This window comes from Ziziphus jujuba, chromosome 12, assembly GCF_031755915.1.
Source record: "Ziziphus jujuba cultivar Dongzao chromosome 12, ASM3175591v1".
Taxonomy (NCBI): Eukaryota; Viridiplantae; Streptophyta; class Magnoliopsida; order Rosales; family Rhamnaceae; genus Ziziphus; species Ziziphus jujuba.
Genome location: NC_083390.1, coordinates 13126122 through 13154109, shown reverse-complemented (window position 1 = coordinate 13154109; position 27988 = coordinate 13126122). Strand labels below are relative to the sequence as shown.

Here is a 27988-nt window from a genome sequence, read left to right as displayed (position 1 = left end):
ACGTTATGCAAAATAACTATTTTGTATATCAAAGTGCTCTAACAAATAAGGGTAAAATATTATACTTTCACAACGTTATTTCAATTACAAATATTCATTTTTAACTTATTTGGTCTTTAATTGTTAACACTAATAGGTAAAATTTGATAAAAACTGTCATATAGATTAGTTTTGATATATATTGAAAACTAAAAAAGGCTAAGGATAATTTTCTAAAAACTGAAAATCTAAATATAATTATAGTAAAATTGAGAGAGTCTAAATTAAATTTGCCCAACAATTATAAGTGATTTTGCAAAACCAATCTTACATACCAGAAACCCATATTGGGAAAATGAAACTTCCATCCTTTTCATAACTTTCCACTTGATTAATTAGGTAAAGCTTGTGTAAGTCCTTTTTAGCTACATATTTAAGTTTTTTTCAGTTTTCAATGTTCCCAAAAGAGCAGTCCTCAGCTTTGAAAGTGTGTGAAATCTCGTAGTTGGTTTTCAGCTACTGAAACTTGCGAGAATCCCTTACTGAGATAAAAAAAAGGTGTCCTTTTCGACATGAAAGAGAACCAGTAGTCATTTTCAGATCATGCTGGACCACAACTAGCTAATAAATAAATAATTAATTATGCTCAAGTTTCTAATTTACTTAATATTGGAGAGGATTTGATTCTGAATTTCTCATTAATGAGTTATTTCTTCATAGATTTTCAAAATATCTATAATATTAAGAGATCTAGTGATTTGATTGCAAATAATTTTGTAATTCGCTATAAAAATTAATTGGCACTTGAGGTATTGTATTCTCAATTAAGCATATATGCCTCGTTGAATATGGCACACATAAATAATATATATCAATTTTTTATAATATATGATAGTTCAGCATTTTTAACCATAGGTTTGGTTTTATGGTACGGACATCATCAGCACTATAAATATATATATATTTTTTTTGGGTATATATACATATATCTTGATTTTGTTCATCTTCTTCCTTGTATTTTTGCTCCCTTGTTTGTCATATATATGCTTTGCTGGGGCTCGCAACTGAAAGGATACAGTTGCTCTCCATCCTAGAATATGAATGAGGCACAGCATTTTGTTATTCCTCTGGTGGGGTAAGTGAAGCATGCATTTATGTTTTTGCAGGTTTTTCCGTCCTTCAACATCAGGAAGACTTAGGTCTTTAAACATTTACACGTATATAAAACCTATACAGTAGACTGATAAAAACTGAGATCATTTGGAACAGTTTCCTTCAATAACATTGACCTCATTATTCAATGTTTGTGCCCAATTTTCCATTACTCATTGTATCAAAACTAGTACATTTTTAATTGAATATATATATATATATATTAGTGAGTCGCATCGTTTTTAAAAAATGATCATTTTTACAAAAATTATTGTCAATGTTTCATAAACATATTAAAAAACGATAAATTTTTACAAAGTCAACATTCTTTCTAATATACGCATATAACAATTTTACAGTTTCCATATCATTAAAAAATTATATATATGTATATAATTCAATTCCTTCTTTTGAAACAAATTAATATTTACTTAAAGTCTTGAACTATATCAGTCTTCAGCAAATTAACTGGGAAAATCCCGTAGTCACAGCTATAGTTTATAAATAATTTCCAAAATTTTAACATGTTTACTTTGCCACTATATTTATTTATCTATTATTATTTTTAATTCCAATTTGATTCTTTTGGGTTTTCTAGATAGAGTGTAAATGACATCCTTCACGAGTTTGGAGCGGGTACATACATGTGAAGCTGCAACACGAAATTCGAATGAGATCAAGGCAGTCTCTCCAATCTAGGCAGATTAATGAACAACTGAAATGTTACAACCAAAATAACAAAAATAAATAATAAATGAAAAATGAAAAAACCCACTTTTCCATCTTTTTTCCTTTTAAGTCCAGTTCTAAAAAATCCCTACAAGAACAATTAATAGGTCACATGCCATGGGTAAAAGGTTAGTCCAGTCTACTGTTGTGCCCAAAGACAAAGCTAACCGACTTTCATGCTTGGCATCCAACGTAGATAGGCGAAATAAAAGCCAAAGGATTAGATGCTTTGGTGCTTCTAGGTACCTATATTTATGCGTTAAACAATTAATTATGTACTTCTTTGTTTATGTTTTTTAATTTTTTATTTTAAAATTTTCTTTAGCGTTGCGTATATTTTGTTCATACTTATCATCTAACTAACTATAAACTTAAATAAAAACTACATAATTAAATACATATAAAAGAACATATAAACACCAAATTTAAAGCTATTTAAAACTGTTTATAAAAATGACATTTGTTTTGACCAATATTTTTCCTTTTGTTACCTCAAATAACTATGGTAGGTAGTAGTTATTTATAATTTTGATATATTTGATCCCTCAAATAAAAAAGAAATCAAAAACATGAAAACACTGCCAAACAGGGGTAAACTTCATATTTTTTTGCCTTCTCAAATCCAATTTTTAAATGTTATTTAAGCCAAAAAAAAAAAAAAAAAAAAGATTCAACTTTTACTAATAATTTTTGTTTTCTCTCTTGGAAGCTCAGAGAGGAGAAAGTAGAAATAGAGGCACACCAACTTTGGTTTCTGGTTCCAAAGGGAACAACCCCAACAGAATCTTACGGAACAGTCCTATGATTTATATGGTGGGCCATATCGCCCATATATCACATCCTTTTGTAACCTCTTCCTTTTCATGCATTTCAGGCTAACAAAAATTGATTATAGCCCTGCAACCAACCAACCAACCAGCCATGTCGTGACATGTATCTCACATTACATGGTCATTCCAAAGGCATGTAGTTTCATATTTTCTTTTTTTTGGTCAATTATATAACCAACTCTAAAGCATGAGCTTGGGGTGTTTTGAGGCAAATCCATTCCTTGTCTAGAAGAAAACCTCACTTTCTATCTATCATATACATATAAATACCAAAACACACACAATATATATGCATATGGTTCCCACACCCACTCCTCTCAAACAGCTTTGTTTCTTGGTTTGGTAATTCAACAACAATTTGATCTCAGTTTCACATCATGTGACAGAACACCCCTAACTGCTTTAAACTCCATTTCTTGTCCTTTTGGCCCTATTATACTAGTTTACCATAATTTGTTTATTTTTTTGTCCATATTGTTTAGGGGGCTTATCTAAAACTGTCAACTCCTTATATATTCTTATTTTACCAAAACAGGAGTCTTTCCTATATGCAAACAGATTTAACCAACATTTTTAACAAATCATTGTAGCTTCAGATTTTTATTATTCAATAGTAAATAGAAAATAGATTCTTATCTTTAATAATTAAAAGTAATTAGTTTTTAAAAATTATAATCCATGCAAAAAATAAAACAGTTTTTATCCCTTGGATAACCCCTATCCAATTTTTTAAAAATATTTGTCAAATTCCTTTCTACAATGTTGAGCCTCCGCGCGCACACACATATATATGCAGATACACATATTGAATTATTATGTATTAACGGCATGTTTGGATAAAAGTAAAATTAGTGGAAATTTAATTCCCTTAGGAAAGTGATAATTTTTTTTTTTTTTTGGATATTTATTGTAAAGTAGAAAAGTGTGGATCCAGGGAATTAGATTTCCACTGATGTCGGAAAATATATGGAAAAGTCGATACTTGGCAACTATATGACAAATGGATTGTGAGCCATTGTAGTATCTCCAAGAATATCTTCTTCAACAAAAGTACAATGTTGTGGTGAAGTTAAAACAATAGACCATCTTGAATCAAGTTGATCTTCAACATAAAATACTTGTTGGACTTAGCAAAACAATGTCAAGCAATATCACAAACAAAATTTCTACAAAAGTAAGATTAATAAAACTCAACGAACATAACCTGCAGTTAAAATGAAAAAAAGAAAAAGAAAAAAAACATTCCACCTCATGTCTCCACCAACCACAAAGAAAAAAGAAACTCACCTAAACGACGGAGACAAAAAAAGAAGAAACCCAGAAAATCACGAGGGCGACACAGAGAAATCTAGCTTCCCGGCCAACGACAACATAGGCAAATGAAAAATGAAACCCGAAATATCTCACTCTTCAAGTCTCTCTTAGATTGCTTCCAAATCTAATATCTATTAGGTAGTGTACTTGATGTAGTTTTAAAAAAGAAAAAGGGATTCACATGAGCGCGTAAACATTTTAAAACGCACCAAAAATTTTCAAAAATGGCAAAAACGCACATTTTTTTTTCTTTGATTAATTTTTGACTTTTCATCTACAAATAAAAACTGAAAATATTTCTTAAAAATGCGAAGCAAAATATTGAAGATTGCCGTTTATTTTTCTGTTTTTCAAGTACACATTTATTCGTTACAAAATTTGCATGTCTTTCAAAATTTTTGTTTTTTTTAATTGAGAGAATAGGCGACACATTCTCTTCAAGAAGGGTCGCCTATTCTTGAATTTTGGGATCAAGCGATGCATTATGGTAGAAAAGCATCGCCTGTTTCATTTTTTATATTTTCTTTATAATCTTTAAATAATTTTTTAATTGTTCATCTACAAATATATTCATGTAGCAATCCAATGAACATAAATTCCATTGATATAAAAATAGAAAATAGTTTTGTAAATGCTCTTCTCAGTTATTTACATATATGTGTATAGACGAGATACAAAATATCTCAAGACCAAATTTGAGATAGGGTATCGAATATAGAATTCTAATTCAACAAGCATTTATTGACCAATTTATCTACATAAGTATGTTAAATGAGCTTAACTTTCATGTGTTTGTGGTCAATGATAGTTTACTTGTTTTTAAAAATTGAAAATCTATTAAATTTGTTTTTTTTTAAAAAAATAAATAAAAAATAATTGAAGGAACAGGCGACATAATTCCATTAAAACGCGTCGCCTATTCCATATTTTTTTAAATTTTTAATTAGTTTTGTTGATTACTTATCTACAAATTAAAAAATTACTAAAAACAACTTTCAAACTGAAAAAAAGTTAAAAATTGGTTGGGTGAAACATAGACGCAGTTGTTGACAAATGCGTCGCCTTTTCATCTATTTAGCGACTCTTTCTTAAAAGACTGCGTCGCCTAAAACTATATTTAGCGTGCTAGCTTTTGTTGTACTAGTACATACAAGTCATTTGGCCTGGTGGTGTGGTGATTTCTTGAGAGTCTAGGAGGTCTTGGGTTCAATTCTTGTTATGGCCATATTTTAATTTTATTTTTTTATGGGTTTATAAATGTTTAAACAAAAAAATTGAAAAAAAAAATGAAAAGGTGATGCATTTGTTGAGTAATGAGTTGCCTGTTCATCTATTTGGCGATGTATTCTTTAAATAATGCGTTGCCTAATACTATATTATGGGTTTATAAATATTTAAACAAAAAAAAATAAAAAAAAAATGAAAAGTTGATGTATTTGTTGAGTAATGCGTCACCTGTTCATCTATTTGACGATGCATTCTTTAAATAATACTTCGCCTAACACTATATTAACTAATTTTTGTCGAAGTAGTACATATAAGTCATTTAGCTTGGGGGTGTGGTGATTTCTTGAGAGTGTAGGAGGTCTTGGATTCAATTCTTGTTATGGTCCTATTTTGACGACGATGCACTTGTTGAAGAATGCATCGCCTGTTCATCTATGTGGCGACGCATTCCTTAAATAATGCATCGCCTAACACTATATTAGCTAGTTTTTATTATATTAGTACATACAAGTCATTTGGCTTGGTGGTGTGGTGATTTTTTGAGAGTGTAGGAGGTCCTGGGTTCAATTCTTGTCATTATCCTATTTTGATTTTTTTTTTATAGGTTTCTAAATATTTAAACGAAAAAATGGAAAGAAAAAAAGAAAAGGCAACGCATTTGTTGAAGAATGGTGCATCACCTGTTAACTATATATTAAAAAAAAAAAAAACTCAGTTTTTGCGCTCTAATATTTTTACTGGTTATTTATTATTGATATAAATTTATATTTATTAAAAAAACTAAAAAAGAAAAGATGAGGAGAGAACAGGTGACGCAAATTCTAAATAGTTCGTCGCCTATTAACAATATAAAAAAAGAACTAAAAAAACTTAAAAAGAGAACGGGCGACGCACAATCTAAATAGTGCGTCGCCTGTTAACTATATTAAAAAAAAAAAAAAAGCTCACTGTTGGCGCTCTAATATTTTCACTGATTATTTGTTGTTGAAATAAAATTATATTGATTAAAAGATCTAAAAAAAAAAAAGGTGAGGAGAGAACAGACGACACACAATCTAAATAGTTCGTCGCCTGTTAAGTATATAAAAAAAAAAACAAACAAAAAAAGCTCAGTTTTGGCCCACTAATATTTTTACTGGTTATTTATTATTGAAATATAATTAGATTGATTAAAAGATAAAAAAAAAAAAGTGAAGAGAGAACAGGTGACACACAATCTTATTAGTGCGTCGCTTGTTAACTATACATAAAAAAAAAGGGCTCAGTTTTGGTACACTAATATTTTTATTGGTTATTTATTATTGAAATAAAATTAGATTGATTAAAAGATTTAAAAAAAAAAAAGTGAAGAAAGAACAGGCGACGCACAATCTTATTGGTGCATAGCCTGTTACACATATAACAAATAAATAAATAAATAAAAAAACATTTCAGTTATGTTGCTCTAATATTTTTATGGGTTATTTATTGTTGAATTAAAATTAGATTAATTAAAAGAACTAAAAAAAAAAAAAAAAGGAAGGAGAGAACAAGCGACGCACAATCTATATAGTGCGTCGGCTGTTAACTATATAAAAAAAAGCTAGTTTTTATCAGTCTAATATTTTTACTGGTTATTTGTTGTTGAAATAAAATTAAATTGTTTAAAAAAACTAAAAAAAATTAGAAAGTAAAGGGAAGAGAACAGGCGACGCACAATCTAATTAGTGCGTTGCTTGTAACATATATAATAAAAAATAAATAAAAAAATAGCTCGGTTATGTTATTATAATATTTTTACTACTTAATTGTTGTTGAGATAAAATTAGATTGATTAAAAGAACTAAAAAAAAAAAAAGGTAGGAGTGAACAGACGACGCACAATCTAAAATAGTGCATCGCTTGTTAACTATATATTAAAAAACAAAAATCTCAGTTTTGTTACTCTAATATTTTTATTGGTTATTTATTGTTGAAATAAAATTAGATTGTTTAAAAGAACTTAAAAAAAATTAAAAAGTAAAGGGAAGGTAATAGGCGACGTACAATTTGGATTGTACGTCACCTGTTACCTCTATTAAAAAAAAAAAAAAAACCAGCTTAGTTATGTTGTTCCAATATTTTTACTGATTATTTGTAGTTGAAATAAAAGAATACTATTTAAGAGATTTGGAAAATTAAGCTATATAAGAAAAATTATATAATTGAACAACAATATTGTATAATTAAATTTTATTATTATGTAAACATAGATTGGTGGTTGGTATTCATTTTTCATGAATACCATTTAAACGTATAATACAATTCAAATAAAATATACATGCAGTATTAATGGAAACTCTAGTCAACCCCACATTTAGCGACCCTTAATGGACGTGTCGCGCGTTTTTTGTTTTTAGCGATCTTTTGAGGTCGACAGTTCTTGGATGTGTCGTATATTTATTGATTTTTTACTGACGCATTAACCTCAAAGTCGCGTTTTTATTTTTTCAGACGCATTTGTTTCGTAGCGTCGCTAAATGAGTATCGCTAGATATCATTTTTTGCGTAGTGCAATTTAATGTGTAATTTATGTATGGTTTATGTTTAGTGCAATTAATTAAGTATTAATGCTGTTAATGAGTTTATGATATCATCCATACGTTATGCATAGCTATCCTTGGTTAGAGGCAGTGTTTTCAATCTAAGTACTAATTTGACCATTCTAGTGAATTTGTCTCTTAGAAAGTCCAAATGGAAAAGACGAGGTAAGCCAAACGGTAAGTTTGTTATCTTCCCCAACTGGGTTTTTTCCTGTTGGTGATCGGGTCGATTCTAAAATGACAAAGCATGCATGACCTCAGTCTAAGTGAGTAACACGGAGGGCATCCTAAGTTTTCATTTCAGGCAGTCTTTCCCAATAATTCTTCTATGGATGCGGGACCCTCAGACCATCCCTCACACGTGCAAACATGGGCACACGTGACCGAGATGGAGACGAATGAAGGTAATCTAGTCATTTTGCAATCTATACTTCTCTTTCTAGTTACCAAAAAGCAGATGCAGGTTCACCAGCATAACCAATGTGCATAAGATTCTTCATGCCACAAGTTGGGTCTAGAAGTGTCATGAGAGCCCACTGCAAACACATATTTCGTAAATACTTTAGGCACTTATTAACTAAAAATCAGAGAGAGAGAGAGAGAATGGAAAAAAATTGAGAAATTGTTCAGATAGAGACAAAAGAAAACAATTGAGAAATTGTTTAGAGAGAGAGACACAGAGAGAGAAGAAAAAAATTGAGAAATTGTAGAAAATTGGAGCCGTCCGTGATTATTGTGGACAACGAAAGGGCTGCAGCATTTTGGCACCTTTTTTATTTGGAAATGAAGCATCAGGACCGATCGGATGCTAGACTTCCTCTATATATATATATATATATATATAAACAACATTTTGTGTGAGTCTTTGCAAGCACGTATAGAAGTTTTCTTTCGTAAAAAAGTATATATATAAATATATGGTTTTACATCAAATTATTTGATGGTTAAATTGATAGTTTCATAATAAGATTCTCTTTTATCAGCTTTAACAGTTTTCATAAATCTAATCAATTAATTAAAGTTTTATATGTGTAAATTAAACTCTAATGAATTAAAATTATATATGTATAAATACGGATTCATATAATTTTTTTTTTTTTATCATTGACAGTTTTTTTTTCCAACTTCAGTGTTTTGAATCATAACATTTCCTTGGTGTAAATGTGAATAATTTGCTAACTGAGCTAACTTCACTTTATAATAGGATGTAGCATGAAAACCCTCCTAGGATCCCTGGTGATCTTGGCTAGGAAAGCTCCCATGTGTGATCCTTATGGGAATCTCATCCGAACCATGGATAACCAACATATGTAATACAAAATAATGCCTCAATATATATAGAATAAGCCACAACAACATGCAAATTCCCATCATATCACATACATTACTACGCATACATACTAGGATCATTATTGTGTCCATACCATAAGGTCTTTTGTTCAAACTTTTTAAGAGATCACCCCTTGTAAATTGCTCCTATTGGAGTACGCTTAACTGCACAGTTCATTAGAATTTGAATCCAATCTCTTTGAAAAGGCCTCGATTATTAAGAAAGTATCTACTTTGCATTTGAACCATTACCGTTCCACACATAAACCATATTGATTGAATATCAGTTAACTTTGCCAATAAGGTAACCTACCAATACCCCGTACCTGTCCACACTTATCCTGGAAACCTCATACTGAACCTTCACTAGTTATCACATTCCATCCCAATGTATTATTTATTTATCCATTCTCGCCTAATATCCCTTAGAGCTCACAAGTCTTACAATATTAAGAATAATTATAAATATAGATTATATAAATGATACGAATAAGTCTAGATAAAAATTATAATATATAATGAAAAGTTAAATATTGTTGCTGCTATCGGAGATACAAAGGCGGTCAAGTGCTGCGAGAGGTAGATTATTTGCTAACTAGTTGGATCTAGATGAACAAATTTAAAAATTAATAAAATGTGATATAAGGATATCTTAATGAGTGGTTTGGTGCTATAAGAAAATAATAATTTATTCTTAGAAAATCATTCTCTCAACACGTTGCATTATTACTATTTTGAAAAGTTTTCCTTTTGAAACAATTTCATAAAACCTAATCTATAATCCTAAAATTAACAAACATACACAAAATTGTGGATAGAATTTCCAATATAACACTATAGTTGGACATAGATAATTCATTTAAAAGCAGTTAAACATAACCAAAAAAGTCATCAATGAGATAAGAATAATTGAAATGAGTTAATCAATAAGAATAATTGAAATGAGTTAATCAATAAACATAGATAACCATCATAGTAAGATATGAAAAATCAAATATAACTGGCATACCAGGTCATTTAAGATCCAACAATTAATATTAATAAAAACAATTCAACGCCTTGCCACTTTCTCTCCACTGATATTATCCGCACTTCAAATGGTATAAGATTTTATTCAGACTTCCTAAAAGATTATTCATCCTAGAATTGTTTCTCTTGGAGCACATTTAACTCTAGAGTTCTTTCAAACCTTGAAGGTAATCGCTTTAAAAAAGACTTGGGTGTTAAGAAAGTGTCTACTTTACATTTAAACTTCATCGTTCCATACTAGAATGATGTGAGATTGGACATCAGATAGCCTTTGCTTGTAAGGTAGACAGCTATTGGGAAGCACCCACCCACACTAACCCTGACACCATCACACTGGTTCACCCTTGATCATCAAAATCCACCCCAATGTATTATTATTCATTGATCTTGCTCCTTTTTAACTCACATTCTTTAGGATTCACAAGTCTTGCAAATACACCCTCTTTGGAGCTTAACGTCCTCATTGGTATACTTTTAGCTAGGTATAGGCTCTGATATTATTTGTAACACTTAGCCACTTTCTCTCCACCACTATTTTCCCCTATTTACTCATTGCATTCTAGACGGTATCAGGTTTTGTTCAAATTTCCTAATAGGTTACTCATTTTATGTTTTCTTACAATCAGGTACGTTTAACTTTAGAGTTTTTTTGAATCCTGAAGCCAATCACCCTGAAATGTTCTCGATTATTAAGAGAGTGTCTATTTTATATTTGAATTATCATCTTTCCATATTAGGCCAATGTCGGATTGGACATTAGGTAACATTTGTCATAAAGTAGCTTGTTAGTGTCTCGCATCTGTCCATACTGATCTTGGCAACGTCACATTGATTTACCCTTTGTTGTCACAATTAACCAAGTGTATCATTCACTTATCACCTATCTTGCTTGCATCCTTCAAGCCTAAAAAATCTTACACTACACTTTTTAGGGATCCAAAATCCTCATTCGCACATTTTTTGTCAAGTACAAGCTTAGATACTATTTGTAATGCCCTACCACTTTCTTTCCTTCGATATTATTCCCTATTTATTCATCGCACCCTAGACAGTATGGGATTTTGTTCATTCTTCCTTAGAAGTCACTCATCTTATGATTGCTCCCATTGAAGTATGTTTAAGTTCAGAGTTCTTTTGAACCTTACAACCAATCATTATGAAAAGGTCTTAATTATTAATAGAGTTTTTATTTTACATTTAAACCATTATTGTTCCATACCAAAATGATGTAAGATTGGATACTAGGTGGCTTTTATAGTAAGGTAGTCTGTTAATGCTTCACACACACCCACACTTATCTTGGCAGCATCACATTGCTTCACTCCTGATGGTCACAATCTAATGCGAATCTGCTTAAACCCGCACAACCGACAACCCGCTAGGGTGCTGACCCGATATGGATGAAGACTGGGCCGATCACTAGGGCTCAAGCTAAAAGGTTTAAAGAAAACCTTGCAGCCTTTATCCAGAGAGTAATTCATTCTCAAAAGGGCTTGTCCATACCAGAAGATACAAAGCCTGTTTTGAGCATACAATTGGTGAAAGCCGATATGGACTCAGGTAGCGGTTTTGGTGCGTTCATGGATTTCGGGCAATGGGAAATTGGGTCAAACCTTCTTGAATTTACTTGATACCACTAAGAAGTCATGGGAGCTGGCCAAGACCGAAGCTTTGCTGATCATTTAAGAGGTGTGCGCATGAAAGAGAAAATGGTCAGGTTTTGCTGTATTATTTGCTCGCTTTACTATATTTTGCTGAATTGGCTTTTTCTCTTTCCTCCAAGCAAGGGCAATGTGTGGGACTCCATAATGATCCTATTTGGTATCCTATAAGGCATGTGGAAGCTGATTTGGGGCTTAAATTGGTCAAAGATTGGTCAAAATCAACTTAATCAAAAAGTTAGTATTCTAGTTTCCTAATTTGATTTTTATTTTTTGTTTTAGGAAATTACTTTTACTTTTGGTTTTTATTTATTTATTTTCTAGACAAATAATTTTAGGAAATTTATTATTTTATTATTTTTATTGTAAATTAATTAAATCCTAATTCAAAATAAGGGAATTAATTAATCCAAATTAGATTAGGAAAGGATGTGAAATTAGACAATTTCCTAATTGGATTCTATGTTGGCTGAAATTTTCTAATCCTTTTAGGGTTTTATTTTGTTCATTCAAGCCTATTTAAAAAATTATTTCAATGAGAAATCAAGCTTAAATTTTATACAGAAAATTATCTGTGAGATTGAATTCTCTTTATTCTTTTGAACACGTAAAACACCATTAGTGAATGAGTGTTTTAGTTTGACTTATCAATAGACCTTCCATCACCTATTATGGTGTCTTCATTATATACCAAGGTTTCTAATCACAGGTTGGTTAGGGGTCAAGGTGACCATTAGAACTTGAACATAATTAGATCCGGGATAATATAATACAGGTTTAGGCACAATTCATCCTAGGTTTGTATCATTTGGTATCAGACCCAAATTTTGTTCAGGTTTGATCTATCTTTATTTGCATTATTTGTTTTTGTGTTATTCTGCAATTTTAGCATTAGGTTAAGGTTGCTTCTATCATCATACACGTTCTGCATATTTTAAAAAAAATAAAATTCATTCCTAGTTGAATTAGGATTTCCTAGTTTTACCGTATTTTTCCTTCCTAGTTTGTTGGTTGTTTTTCATAATTGTTCTTGTTAATTTTGGTTTTTGTTGATTGTTCTTTACTGTTTTAGTCTTAAATATTTGCATTCATATATTTAAAAAAAACAAGAGGGGTTTGCAGCAACATATATATATATATATATATATATAAACTGCACAATTTGTATTTTGTTTGGGAGGTCAAGGGTTTGGTGATTTTTTGGTGTTGGAATTGCAATTTCGGTGTTGATTCTTGCTACTGCAGTTGTCTTATGTTCTGTGAGTAAAAAAAAAATTAAAAAAATAAAAAAATAAAAGAAGAAAAAGCTGAATATAACAAAAAAAAAATTCGGTTTGTTGAATTTGGAGTTGAAATTTGTTGCTGGAAGTTTTATGGAGCTGCTGATCTGTTAATTATTTATTCAATATTTGGAGTTGCTGGAGAATTATTTTGTTGCTGGATATTTGAATTTTGGATGCTTAAATTATTTGGATTAAGATTAGTTAAAGGGATTGATACAAAACTAGAATTACAATAACAACAACCAACACTACTCTTTAATTTTGTTCAAATTGATTCTTGTTTGAGTTTGAATTTCTTTCTCTGAAATTTCATTCTTGGATTATTAATTTCTTACCATCTAGTCCAGTTCTTATTAATTCCAAAAGTTTCTTGTTGATTTGCCTTATTTTACCTAGAAAAGCCAAAAACTAGGTTTTGTTAATTCATTCGATATTGCTTTCTTTTTGCTACTGTTTTGTTGATAAGTTCAATTAAAACATACTTGTGATCTAATTGCATTTTTGTGGATTTTTTTAATTAGAACTTTGAGATAATTCATTGAGTGAAAAAGGCAAGAATGTGTGAGCTTAAAAGAGGGTAAAAACCGAAACTAGTGTGAAAAAACGAGTGTTGAGACCTTGATGGAGTGAAACACGTGAGGGAGTGATATTTTGTGAGAATTTATTTTATATTGCATTATTTATACTAACATGGCAGATTCAAGTTTGAGAAGAGGAGATCCACCACTAAGAATTAATGAAGAAGAATCCTTTGGATTCCATGGTGATTTCCGAGCTACGGGGAATGGTGAGCAAACATACATGAGGGCTATCTTGGAACAATTGCAGTGGATGAATGCTCAATTTGACCACATAAATCAAATGATGGATAGAATAGAAACATCTCATGGTGGACCAAATTTGAGGCAATAGTTCCATGGAGGTCGAGGTCAAGGTCGAGGAGGCCATGGATGACTTAGAAAGGAGTTTGAAGAGGGAAATTTTGGAGATGATTTCAAGAAAGGAATAGATGAAACACTTACTATCCAAGAGAGGCTAGGCCATGGGAGGCATAGGAGAGAGGAGGTAGATGATGATCTTGGCAACATCAAAGTAAACATACCACCTTTCATTGGGAAAAGTGATCTGGAGGCTTACTTGGAATGGGAGAAGCGTATGGAGATGATCTTCAATTGCCATAACTATTCGGAGGCTAGGAAAGTGAAATTGGCAATAATGGAATTTGGTCATTATGCACTCCAATGGTGGACCACTGAGCAAAACATCCGAATAAGAGTTGGTGATGACTTGATCATTACATGGCGACAAATGAAAGGAGCCATGAGAAAGTGGTTTGTACCATCACACTATCATAGGTTGATGCATCAAAGATTTCAATCTTTATTTCAAGGAACTAGGACCGTGGAGGATTATTACAAGGAGATGGAGATGCTTATGATAAGGTTAAGTATGAATGAAGATAGAGAAGCAATCATGGCAAGGTTTCTTAGTGGTTTGAATTGTGAAATAGCCAATCAACTAGAATTGCAATAATATGTGGAATTGGAGGAGATGTTGCATGTGACAATTAAACTAGAGCATCAATTCAAGAGGAGGGGTGTAGGCTCACATTTTGGAGGTGTTTCCAACAGTGGAAGATCAAATACAAGTAGCTAGAGAAACAATCCTACCTTTGAAAACAAGCCAAAGCCAAAAGTTGGAGAAGAAAGTTCAAATCAGCCAAAAAGGGAGTCCAAAGCTGAATTTGTCCAAGCACCAAAGAATGAGATAAAATCTGATCCTAAACCTTCAAGATCTAGAGAAATTATTTGTTTTAAGTGCCAGGGTCGAGGACACATCGCTAGCCAATACCCGAATAGAAGAATCATGGTGTTAAAAGGTAATGGTGAGCTAGAATCAGAAAGTGAGGAAAGTGGAGATGAAACAGAGTAAGAGGAAGAAGAACTTGAAGATGAAGTCGAGACAATCCATGCATCCAATGCTGAATTAAACTTGTTTTCTAGGAGAGTACTTGCTGTATACAAGGATGAGGATCAATTTCAAAGGGCAAATATCTTCCAAACCTGATGTGAAATCCAAGTAAGATTTGTAGTATGATTATTGATAGTAGAAGTTGTACAAGTGTAATTAGTAACATTGTGGTTGATAAATTAGGCTTAATAACTATTAAACATCGCGAACCATATAGATTACAATGGCTTAATGATAGTGGTGAAATAAAAGTGAATAAACAAGTCAAGGTAAAATTTAGCATAGATAAATATGTGGATATTGTTTTGTGTGATGTTGTGCCTATGCATGCTGGACATATTTTATAAGGTAGACCATAGCAATTGATAAAGATGCTACTCATTATGGTCAAGAGAATTGTATTGTTTTTAGATTTAAAGGTAAAAGGTTAAGCTAGAGCCATTAACTCCCATAAAGGTATATAGAGATTAATTACAAATACAACAAAGGAAGAAGACCGAAAAGCTTAAAGAGAAAGCTAGTATGGCACCTACGGCTTCACCATCCATCCAAGAAGGAAAGTCCGAACATGCTGTCCAAGGTAAGCATTCTAAAACACAAATTGAATGGAAAAATCATGAGAAAGCTGAAAGTGGAGTTAAAAAAATAGAGAAAGTTGAGAGACTTAGTGAGAAACCCGAGAGAGAGGAAGAATGTGAGGTGGCCGAGAGAAAGAAATGAAAAGAAAGAAAAGAGAGGAAAAGTAAAAAATTTTATTTGAGTTTTGGAGATGTTAATATGGATATCTTAAGTAAGAAACCATTGCTGATCATGAATTATAAAGATGCTTATTTAAAGATGCTTTTGTTCTTTGGAACTCTATATGCATTGTTGAGAGTTTTACTTTGTGACAATTTGAAAATTAGGAAGAAATTATTTGCTAACTTTAAAAAGTGTAACTTTTGCCATAATGAGTATGTATTTTTAGATTTTGTTATGATAGTGTTTGACCGAGGAGATTTGATTTGGTTGCAATTACGAAAGAAAAGGTTTCTAAAACAAAGAAATTCAAAGCTTATGCCATGCGTGGATGAACTTTTTCAAGTTTTGTAGTGGATTAACGAGAATACCTACAGACTTGATTTAATAGGTGAGTATAATGTTAGTGCCACATTTAATGTTACTCATTTATCTCCTTTTGTTTCAGGTGATGATCTTGATTTGAGGACAAATTCTTTTCAAGAGGAGGGGAATGATGTGAGTCCGCTTAAACCTGCACAACCGACAACTTGCTGGGGTGCTGATCCGATACGGATGAAGACCGGGCCGATCACTAGGGCTCAAGCTAAGAGGTTTAAGGAAAACCTTGCTGACTTTATCTAGGGGTAATTCATTCTCAAAAGAGCTTGTCCATACCCGAAGATACAAGGTGATGCGAATCCGCTCGTGCCCGCACAACCGATAACCCGCTGAGGTGCTGACCCTATACGAATGAAGACCGGGCCAATAATTAAGGCTTAAGCCAAGAGATTTAAGGACAACCTGGGAGCATTTATATAGGGAGTAATTAATTGTCAAAAGGGCTTGTCAATATTTGAAGATATAAAGCCTGTTTAAAGCATCCAAGTGGTGGAAGCCATTACGGATCCGGGGAGCTATTTTCGTGCAAATATGGACTCCGGACAGCATGAAATGGTTCCAATGTTTCATGGGAAAAATACATATGTCTAAGAGATCATGGAATCAAGTCAAAGAAGCTTCAAAGGCAATCAAAAAGGACTTGTACGGACAGCATCAACAATTTGGCTGAATTTGTTGTATTGCTTGCTGGCTTTACTGTATTTTATTGAGTTGGCATTTTCTCTTTCCTCCAAGCAAGGGCAACGTGTGAGACTCCATAATAAGCTTATTTGGCATCCTACAAAGCATATAGAAGCTGATTTGGAGCTTAAAGAGGTTAAAGATTGGTCAAAGTCAACTTAGTCAAAAAGCTAGTATTTTAGTTTCCTAATTTGATTCTACTTTTTGTTTTAGGAAATTACCATTACTTTTTTGTTTTTATTTATTTATTTTCTAGAGAAATAAGTTTAGAAAATTTATTATTTTATTGTTTTCATTGTAAATTAATTAATTCCTAATTCAAAATAAAAGAATTAATTAATCCAAATTAGATTAGGAAATGAGTGAGAATTTCGGCCACCATAGGAAACCACTTTGTATGGTCGGTTTTTCCTTTGTTTTTTAGGGTTTATTTCATGACTTTGTAGCCTATTTAAAGGCTTATTTTTCAATAAGAATGAAGCTTGAATTTTATACAGAAAATTATTTGTAAGCTTGAATTCTCTTTGTTCTCTTTGAACACCTGAAACACCATTAGTGAATGAGTATTTTAGTTTTGACTTATCAATAGGACATCCATCACTTATTGTGGCGTTTTCATTATATATTAAGGTTTCTAACCATAAGTTGGTTAGGGGTCAAGGTGACCTTTAGAACTTGAACATAATTAGATCCGGGCTAATATAATACGGGGCTAGGAGCAGGTCGTCCTAGGTTCGTATCAAGGTTTGTTTTGAGCATATAATTGGTGAAAGCCAATACGGACTCGGATAGCGGTTTTGGTGCATTTATGGATTTCGAGCAGTGGAAAATGGGGTTAAATCTTCTTGAATTCACTTGATATCACTAAGAAGTCATGGGAGTTGGTCAAGACCGAAGCTTTGCTGATCATTTAAGAGGTGTGTGCATGAGAGAGAAAATGGCCAGGTTTTGCTGTATTATTTGCTAGCTTTACTATATTTTACTGAGTTGGCTTTTTCTTTTTCCTCCAAGCAAGGACAACATATGGGACTCCATAATAATCCTATTTGGCATCCTACAAGGCATATGGAAGCTGATTTGGGCCTTAAATTGGTCAAAGATTGGTCAAAGTCAACTGAGTCAAAAAGCTAGAATTCTAGTTTCCTAATTTGTTTCTACTTTTTGTTTTAGGAAATTACCTTTATTTTTTGTTTTTATTTATTTATTTGCTGGAAAAAGAAGTTTAGGAAAATTTATTTTTTTATTATTTTCATTGTGAATTAATTAATTTCTAATTCAAAATAAAAAAATTAATTAATCCAAATTAGATTGGGAAAGGATGTGAAATTAGGCAATTTCCTATTTGGATTCTATGTTGGCCGAAATTTCCTAATCCTTTTAAGGTTTTATTTTGTTCATTCAAAGCCTATTTAAAGACTTATTTTCAATGAGAAATCAAGCTTGAATTTTATACAGAAAATTATTTGTGAGATTGAATTCACTTTGTTCTTTTGAACACCTAAAACACCATTAGTGAATGAGTGATTTAGTTTGACTTATCAATAGTCTTTCCATCACTTATTATAGCGTCTTCATTATATACCAAGTTTTCTAATCACAGGTTGGTTAGGGATCAAGGTGACCATTAGAACTTGAACATAATTAGATCCGGACTAATATAATATGAGCTTAGAGGCAGGTTGTCCTAGGTTCATCTCACAATCCATCCTAATGTATTATTTACTAATTTTTGTCTTTGCTTGCCTTGCATATTTAAAAGCTCATAGGTCTTACAAATATAGTATGCTAGAGATAATAAATTTAATACAAAACCATTTCATTGGCATAATTCATTTGCTCAAGTGAATTTCATTAAACTCATAATTAAATTAATTAGTAACATTAATACATCGATAATAAGCTTTTATAGATAAAAATTAAGACTCATATAAAACCTCGTGTGCCATATTAACTACTAGATCGAAATATATTAGTTCTTCTTATCACGTGATTAAAGAAGAGGATGGATACGCTATATCACCCTCCATTCATGCATATATTTCTCTCATATTAATAATGTAGGGATGAGTACGCATATCACCTTTTATCAAACACACATTTCTCCCATAACATGGATAAGATATGGGATGAGTACACATATTGCTTTCTTATCCAACATATACTACTCTTATCACGTGATTAAGGTAATGAATGAGTACGCATATTGCCTTCCTATTCAATATACACCTTTTACACCACATAAACCAGGTAGACATGTACACATATCGTTCTCTTGTCCAACATACACCTTTTTCATCACATGAACCAAGTGGGGGATGAGTACGCATATCTCCCTCCTTTCAACATATACCTCTCTTATCACATAGAATATGCATGCAGTCTATAATATTATCTGTAATTATAACTCATTGGATTCTTGGTGCCATACATTACTTTAGTAAGCTAACTCTTTTAAAATCGTAATCAAAACATTTCCTTAAACCCCAGGCATGTAAAAATAAAACTTTACCAACCAGAATAAAATTATTAAAAATCATATTTATAAATTCAAAATTAAACCAAGTCCAACTTCATAAATTCAGTTTGAAAATCATAAATAATTTAATGAATAAAGCATTGTTATAAATCTTAATATATTAAAAGAAAATCCAATGCTAAAATTATTACGTTAGAATCGATCTTAGTCTAATTCTACAGATATGTAGACACGGGAATTTTCTAGTGTGGATGTCCATATTGTAACATGCAGAAATCATTTTAACGATGGTTTTTAGAGAAACCATCATCTAAAATATTATTATTAATGACAGTTTTTTTAAAAACAATGGTCTAAAGCCATGTTTTTATTTTAATAAAATACAGATATCTGTACCAGAAGTAGACTGTATATATATACATATACATTTATGTTTGAGCTCCTCCAATTTGATTTAATGATAATTTAGAGTTTAAGCGATCCATTACCAATTTGTCTCAAAGCTAGAAGTAGGTACTAGTTAGAAACATGTCAGAACTCATATATACAAAAATGATATGGTAAGAGCTTTATAGAAAGAGACTATTTTACAATTTTTTTTTTTTTTTTTTTTGGGCTGAGAGAAGGGGGTTGTTGTATTAACCAAAAGGGAGTGCAATGACACAAAAAACACCATGCCAAGAATCAGTTAGTGGGAACTAAGCCACACTCCTAATTCATCACCTCAAAAAATTGATTAGGTAATAAATTAGGGGGGGGGGGGGGGGGGATAACCCTAGTAAAGGAATTAAGAAGTCCCCAACATGACAATAAGTGTGCCAACTTATTCACATGCCTTGGGACCTAAGCAAAACAAACAAATTGGAACCTTGGTCTGAAATCTAGGATCTGTTCAATAAAACCTATGGTAGACCAGTGGCCAAGGGAATTGATTGGATTGTTGAGACTTGAATGATAGCTTTGGATCATTCAAGTTTTCAATGGAAGACCTCAACCCGTTACCTATATTTCAGGTAAGAACTTTGGTATGGTGAAGATGCCACAATAGGATGTGGAATAACCTATTGATAAGTCAAATTTGAACTACACAAGTAAAGCTTGAAAAGTTCGATATAGTTTTTAGAGAACTAAGAGAATCACTCTCACTTTGAATCAAAATTGTAATCTGAATTTTATTCATGATATGTGTGCCTTTAAATAGGCAAAATAAATTACAAAACTTTCCTAAATTTGCTAAAAATAATTATGGACGAAAATTAGGTTTAGGAAACTTAATTTTGATAGGTTTAAGAAACCTAATGTGGTTAGGTTTGGGAAACCAAATTTATCTCCTAGTTTCCTAATAAGAATAGGAAACTAATTTAAAAACCTAATAAAACTAAATTCAGAAAATAAAATAGGCAACATGCCAAAATCCAATCAAGACAAACTAAAAACTAATATTTCCTAATTATAAAATTCAGCCAATGCCATGTAGGCGTATATCATCCTCCATGTGGCAAAAGTGTCATATCACCATATGATACCACATCACTATCCATGTCATCAAATCGTGCCACATCACCATATTGTTGGATTCCATGCGTTAGGCTTTCTTTCATGTTGGCATCCTCCGTTCCAATCATATGGACCAATTTTGGTTCATCTTCAGTAATAAACTTGCTTCCTTGGGATGTGAACACCTCTTGGATGAAACTATTTAGTGCTTCTTTAAACCTCTTTGCTCATGCTCTGGTTATTGGTCCCATAGAGATTTGAAGTGGCTCTGAACTCCATCTTGGGGTGCTCCTGGTCATGTCTTCATCAGAAGGATTAATGGTCATGGTGGAAGGTTAATTTTAATGTTGTGGACTAGTACATCCATCAAAATAAATAACAACATCATTGTGCAAATTAAATTTTATATAACAATTATAAAGTTCTAAATTGTAAATTAATAATTATGCTTAATTATACAAGGAGATCCTAAATTTTCACAAAAACAATAATTAGAAAAAAAAAAGCGAAGTAAGTTTAAATTACATTTTTACATGTCTATTTATATATATATATATATATATATATATATTTTTGGCTTGAATTTTACATGTCTACTTAAATAGGCAAGAAACTCGTTCCTTTATTCAATAATTCCACCGAGGATGTTCACGTGCACAAACATGCAACTGAAAATCGATAAGGCATGAATATGAACCAGCTTTTACTGCAGGAAGTGTCAAAAAAGAGAGAAGTTACCCAAAAAACAAAAAAAAAGTTTTAAGAAGAGAGAGAGAGTATAATGAGGGCTATGAAAAAAAAAAAAAAAAAAAGTGACATGAAAAATTGCCTGCTTCCATTGGTTGGGACCCTTTTTATTTTATGGTCTAAGAGTTTGAAGAGGCTGGGAAAGATAGCGACTCCAAGTGAAGGTCTAACTCTATACCTTTTATTAGCTAACTTGACCATGTGCTGGTCTATTGAATTGTTGGTGTCATTTGGTTGGGAGTGTTTCCCTAATAGGGGGTCAAGGTGTTCAAAGTTTTTGACCCACAAACTGTTTACTTCTACACACCACAGATTGTACATTCCTGTTACACCTGCACAAAGCAATAAATGTAACTTTTGCAATTTTGGGTTTTCCAGTCACTCTGAAAACTGAAAACTAGAACCCCCAAGGTTTACAATATTATATGCGTTTTGGGTGTATGTTTACTATTACTACCATTATTTTTGGTATTACATTAGAAATATGAGTACTGCTTCTAGATATTTCTTTTCATAAAACTTGCCTTATCTCTTCTTTTAATTGGATTAATAATCAGATTTGTGGGCGGATGAAAAATTTGAAGATCTGTCTATTCTTTTTTTTCTATTAATTTGGCAAAAAATATGAGTCTTCGATTTCCCAACACTCTATTCTCATGAGTATAAATTTTTGGATAAAACATGAATATATTTTTAATAACTCCATATGCTATTGGATGGGATATACATGTTGATTGTGTTATCAAAGCACAAATGGTCCACGACACTTGGGGTTAAAAGGTACGCCAATCCTTCCATTTTTTTTTACCATACACCTGACAAGACTATCAAGATTATGAACTATTAAACATGGTATATTTTGATTCTACAGAGAATTAGATAATGGGTTTGAATGGAAATTTTCAATCTCATTTAAGTAGTATTTTATTTTAAAAAAGAAACAAGATTAATGTTATTTATTTTTTGGCAAAAAAGATTGTTAATTAAATGGCAAAAAATATTGTTAATTAAATGGGGTTTTTCGGGCAGTTATAATTAATTGTAATTTTTTTTTCTCTGTGAATAATTAATTGCAATCATAACGGAAAGGAAAGGAAAGGAAAAGAAAGGGAAATAGATCAAAGTAAATTGTTGGTGGAAAAGGGGGTGTTTTGGTTTGTTGGTTCAACTTTAGGTGTTAGCTGAAACCCAAGGTAAAAGAGTCTAAACTATAGTTAAAGACAGGGATCTGATAGAGATTGGAGGCAAGCTTATTTTACTGGGTGTCGGACACAACACAGGGGCTATTAGGTCAAAAACCTTCCTCGTTCTTTTTCTCTCTCTCTGTTCCTTGAAAAGAAAGGTGTCTAGCTCTGCACAAGCCCAACCTAGCACACATCACATTATGAGTCTTTCTTGTCAATTTAGAGAGAGACAGCCTAAGACCTTCAACCCCTCAAAAGAGAGAGGAAAAGAGAAAGAGAAAGATTTCCTCACTTTCACACGTGTGACTGATCGTTGTGGGATTTGTTCAAAAGAAGGAACAAGAATAATATATATATATATATTAATAAATGCGAAGAACTTGATAAAATATTAAAAGGGTCAGGGTCAGTCAGGTTTGGTAACAACTTAAAAGCTCACTCTCTCTCTCTCTTTCTCTTTCTATCCCTAAGGAGTCAGTGAGGGGGAGGGAGAGATAGAGAGAGAGGGCTTTTAGGTTGTTCTGAATGCCATTGTGTTTTTGCTGTTTCAAGTTTTTCCTCTTGCCCGTACTGCAAATGCCCTTCCATTTTCTTCCACTTCACTATTTGTCAATTTTTAAATTTTTTTTTTTTTTGTTTTTGTTTTACAAAAACATTTTTATTTTCTCCCCTTCTTTTCCGGCCAATAATATGACTTCGTAACAGTTCCTAATATAATCAGCAAGCTGTCAGAAAGAAAATGAAGGCATGGCCAACAATTATGTTATATTTGCAACAGAAAACCAAAACGGCTTTAGATGTTGTTACTCTTCCACTACCTCATCCTCTTCTTCTTCTTCGCACTGCTCTTCGATGGGGATGGTTTACGCTGATATGGGTTCTCTTTCTCTCAGTCCAAACTACGGAGGAGTAGTTTCCTCTATTTCTTCTCATGAAAGTTATAATATCTCGAAGCTTTCAGAAGTCGAAAAAAATGGAAGATCTTTTTGGGGTTTACCTTTTCCTTCCTCAAAACACCATAAAAATGAGGTTTTGGAAGGTAAAGGCTCTGATGATTGCAGCGATGATATTGGGGAAAATAATGACGCTATAAATAACAAACCCGAGGATGATGTGAACCCTAATGAAAATGCTATGGTCTGTGGGAAAGAAACAGATTGTGGGCACTCAAAACTCTGTGCCAGAGGCCATTGGAGACCAGCAGAGGATTCCAAGCTCAAAGAACTTGTAGCCCTTTATGGCCCTCAGAACTGGAACCTTATAGCAGAGAAGTTAGAAGGAAGATCAGGTAAAAAGGGAAAAAAAAAAAAAATCTGTCTGTGAATATATAAATATATATATATATATATATATTGTCTCTGTAAATTCTTTTCTCTTTCCCCTTAATTTTTTGTATGAATTTTTAAAGGTAAAAGCTGTCGATTAAGATGGTTTAACCAGCTTGATCCAAGAATCAATAGGAGAGCTTTTACAGAGGAAGAAGAAGAAAGACTAATGCAAGCTCATAGAATCTATGGCAACAAATGGGCAATGATAGCAAGGCTTTTCCCTGGAAGAACAGATAATGCAGTGAAAAACCATTGGCATGTTATAATGGCAAGGAAGTATAGAGAACAATCAAGTGCATATAGAAGGAGGAAGCTGAGTCAGTCTGTATACAGAAGAATGGATGAAGCAAATCCAAGAGCAGAATCATCCTCAGGAGCGGCGGGGACTTACTGTGCAAATCTTCCAAGTGGGTCAGGCTTGAGCAATGTAAATTCTTATCCATTTGGAACAACCTTCAGTGGTGGTGGTGGTGGTGTTGGTGGTGGGGTTGGTTATGGTATGAATTGTTCACCCCACATGATCAGTGGTGGAGAACCAATGTCAAGTAACCATGTTAATGTCCCTTCCAACAGTGGAATTTTTGCCCAGCAAACTCCTTTTGATTTCTTCCCTGGTTAGTACACGCATATGAATCTATGCTCTCTCTTCAACCTCTTGTGAATTTGGGTTTTCTTTTTCTGTTTCTCATTGGTTATATTTCGAAAAATGTACCTCTATTTTTCAGTTTTTGAACTTTTCTTTTTAGCATATCATTTGTGTGTGAGTGTGCGTGCGCAGGTTCTAAGAGCGATGAAATGATGGGAATGCTCCGTGAGAGCAGAGCTTGGGATAGATCAAATGAGGAATCAGAGATGGATGTTATTCATGCTCATTATCCACCATGTGTGCCCGCCATGCAACAGTCAAACTACCATATCCTTCATAGTTTATCTGAGTCCACAGCTTCAATGCCTGTAGTCTCAGCCGGTGATCATCAACCTTCATCATCAATAGCAGTGAATGGAGTTGGCAACCATTTTGAGACTATTCCACCTCCATTCATTGACTTTCTTGGAGTAGGAGCCACATGAGATGAAAGATTAGCTAGAACAGAGGAAAAGAAGAAAAAATTCAAAGTTTTTCAATATAATCATGAGAAAGGGTCTCATTGTGATTGGTCCAAGAAAAACTTAGAAAGCCATTGGAGGTAAAGAAAGAGGAGGGATTGTTTTTTCAGTTGCTTGAAAGTGATTGTAATCTTGCATAATCATCATAATCATCATCAGCCTATTGAAATCATATCCCACGATCTTTTTTCTTGTAAGCACCTATCTCACATTAGGACCCTTTTCCTAAAGGTAGGAACAATAAATTAATTAGCTTGATTATATATTATTATAGCAAGTGCCAGCTAAATTTTCGTCATTTGTTTTTCGTTGTCCGTAGGAACAATAAATTAATTAGCTTGATTATATATTATTATAGCAATTGCCAGCTAAATTTTCTTCATTTATTTTTCGTTGTCCTCTTTCTTTTTACTAAATGTGCATATTCTTTGAAGAAAATGGTTGATATATTAATATAGAGGACAATTTTTATATTGGGCTAAATTCAGAGTAAGGTTTTTATTTTTTTAATAAATTTAAGAAAATGAAAAGAAAAATGACATAAATTTGGAGAAAACAAATAAATTCTGGAAAAGGTTTTTGATGTTTATGCTTAGAAGAAGGTTGAGAAATGTGAGAGAGTAAGAAGTTTATGGTGGAAAAAGATAGAGTCTAACAAAGATACAAATACAAGAAAATAGGTACTATTCAGAACATCCTTTTCTCATGGCCTGCAAAACTTAGTGCAAAAAGTCTGCAAACTGAAACAATCACCCCCCAAAAAAAACACCAACACACACACACCCCCCATCATCTCCTATGCATTCATGATAGAAACTGTTCAACATACTTATCTCATCAGCAGAATCTCACTCAGAAAATTATTCATACCATCCACATGGGTGAGTGAAGGGAATAGCTGTTTACTTACTGTTTGGAATAGTCTTAAACATTGATTTTATGTAAAAGCTCTGAAATGCTGACATAATCCGCCAGTTATTATTTTTATTTTTGTCGTGGATTCGTTTCTTAACTTTTTCCTTTTTTTTTTTTTTTTTACTGTAAAAACCATAATTACAAATGTGCATTTTCGAGGGAATGGCCTCGTGGTCACAGTTTTTTGGTTCACAGTTTCACTTACTAAAAATAGGAAACTTGAGTTGTCCTTTGACTGTTTGATTTTAACCATGAAAAGAACACCAACGAGCACGCAAAGTTTCAAAAAAGGTAGGTTCTTCCTCTCCTTTATTCCTTGTCCAAATTTCCATCACCCAATCAGTCTATTCAATTTTCAAATCAAATGGAGAGACAAGTATCTCTCTTGGGCTTACTATTAGTTATTAATGAAAACATTGACTAAATTTATATGTACTAAGATACAATTACCACCAGAAACATTAACACGAGAAACATTTGTTTGTTTATTTATCAATATAATTATTTACTCTAGTTAATACGAGAAACAATTTTTTTTCCTTTTTTTTTTTTTTTTTTTTTAAATGCTGAAGGATTACGAGAAACATTTGGTTAGAAACGAAATAGTTGACACAGTAAAAGTTAAAACCTCACCTTTACCCGACCTTAAAACAAAATGGAGGCATTCAGGATCAGGGTTATGGTTTTGGGCTTGGTCTAACCAGATAAAGTCCAAGTGTCCAATGCATGTGTTAAAAAAAAAAAAAAAAAAAAAAGTACAGTGGGTTAGAAAAAATTGCACTCCCACCGTCCACGATTTGTAAGCTATTTGGATTCTAACCAAGAAAATAGATCATAGAGTACCATGAACGTCTGCGGGTGGGGTCCATCGGGGTCCGTAACCTCTACCGTTCCAATCTTTTTACCTAAATAAATATAGAAAACAATTTCAATTAGCATGCTATAATCTGATGTTTGGTATTTTTGCAAAGATGAAACAATTTGGATTGTCTCTGTTTGTGTGCGGGCGGCCGGGTGCTATTCTAAATTTGATTAGAGAAATTAAGAAAATATAATAATAAAAATTGTCCAAAAAATAAATTTGATAAGAATTAGAATGTCTATTAATTCATAGGAACAATCAAATTAATTTTTTTTTAACATGGTATTTAATAAGTTAAAATAATAAAATATAAATAAAATATAAAGTCTGGCTCGAAAAATAAAAATTAGGAAAATGAATATATGAGTGATCGTAGAGAGTAATTAAAATAAAGCTTCCATAGTTAGAGTTTGGTGTTTGTGGACATATCCTCTTCTTCTTGCTCCTAACGCTCTTTTTATAGTTTTGAAATCTCCTTTTGATAACGCAAACTTTCATTTTACCTTCGTATATTCAAATTTCCATGATGGTGAAAATCTTCCATTTAAAGCATCTTTTCTCCATCTCAATTAATCAATTTGAATTTTGTCCATCTTTACTCACCAATCAACAATAATAATTTAATCAAATATAAAAATCAATGTGAATCTAGCCTTATTCAAGCCCTAAATTGCTCCGAGAATAAACTAGCTTTTTTCAAACCTTCAATCACTTTAATTATAAACAATAATATAATAATAAAAAAATGGTAAATATATAGTTCAAACAATCCTTCACTTTAAATTTTTGTTGGAAAACAAAAGTAGAAGGAAATTGTTTTATTTTTTATTTAATACTATTGTTATTATTATTATTATTATTATTATTAACATCATCATCACCTTTTAGTGGCCTAGGTTAGCCATTGATCTTGACCATGTTGGCTTCAAAAGTCTTTTCCATTTAATCTTTTGCCCTAGGAAATATCTATCTTGAGAGATCCCAAAGTCATTCTTTTGATATTGGCA

General features: G+C 32.2%; 1 protein-coding gene across 1 annotated transcript; it reads left to right on the top strand.

The window, feature by feature from the left end:
* Positions 1–23153: 23153 nt before the first annotated feature.
* Positions 23154–25595, top strand: LOC107428943 (transcription factor CSA). Its single transcript, XM_016039546.4, has 3 exons — positions 23154–24057; positions 24178–24711; positions 24876–25595. Exons 1-3 carry the CDS (start codon positions 23517–23519, stop codon positions 25166–25168), a joined length of 1368 nt encoding a protein of 455 aa, XP_015895032.3. The 5' UTR covers positions 23154–23516; the 3' UTR covers positions 25169–25595.
* Positions 25596–27988: the final 2393 nt, after the last annotated feature.

Bases quoted from the DNA above. Each gene is read 5' to 3' on its own strand.
- LOC107428943 (XM_016039546.4), top strand. From the start codon at position 23,517: ATGGCCAACAATTATGTTATATTTGCAACAGAAAACCAAAACGGCTTT. The intron at 24,058-24,177 runs GTAAAAAGGGAA...GAATTTTTAAAG, and splicing joins GAAGTTAGAAGGAAGATCAG to GTAAAAGCTGTCGATTAAGA. The intron at 24,712-24,875 runs GTTAGTACACGC...GTGCGTGCGCAG, and splicing joins TCCTTTTGATTTCTTCCCTG to GTTCTAAGAGCGATGAAATG.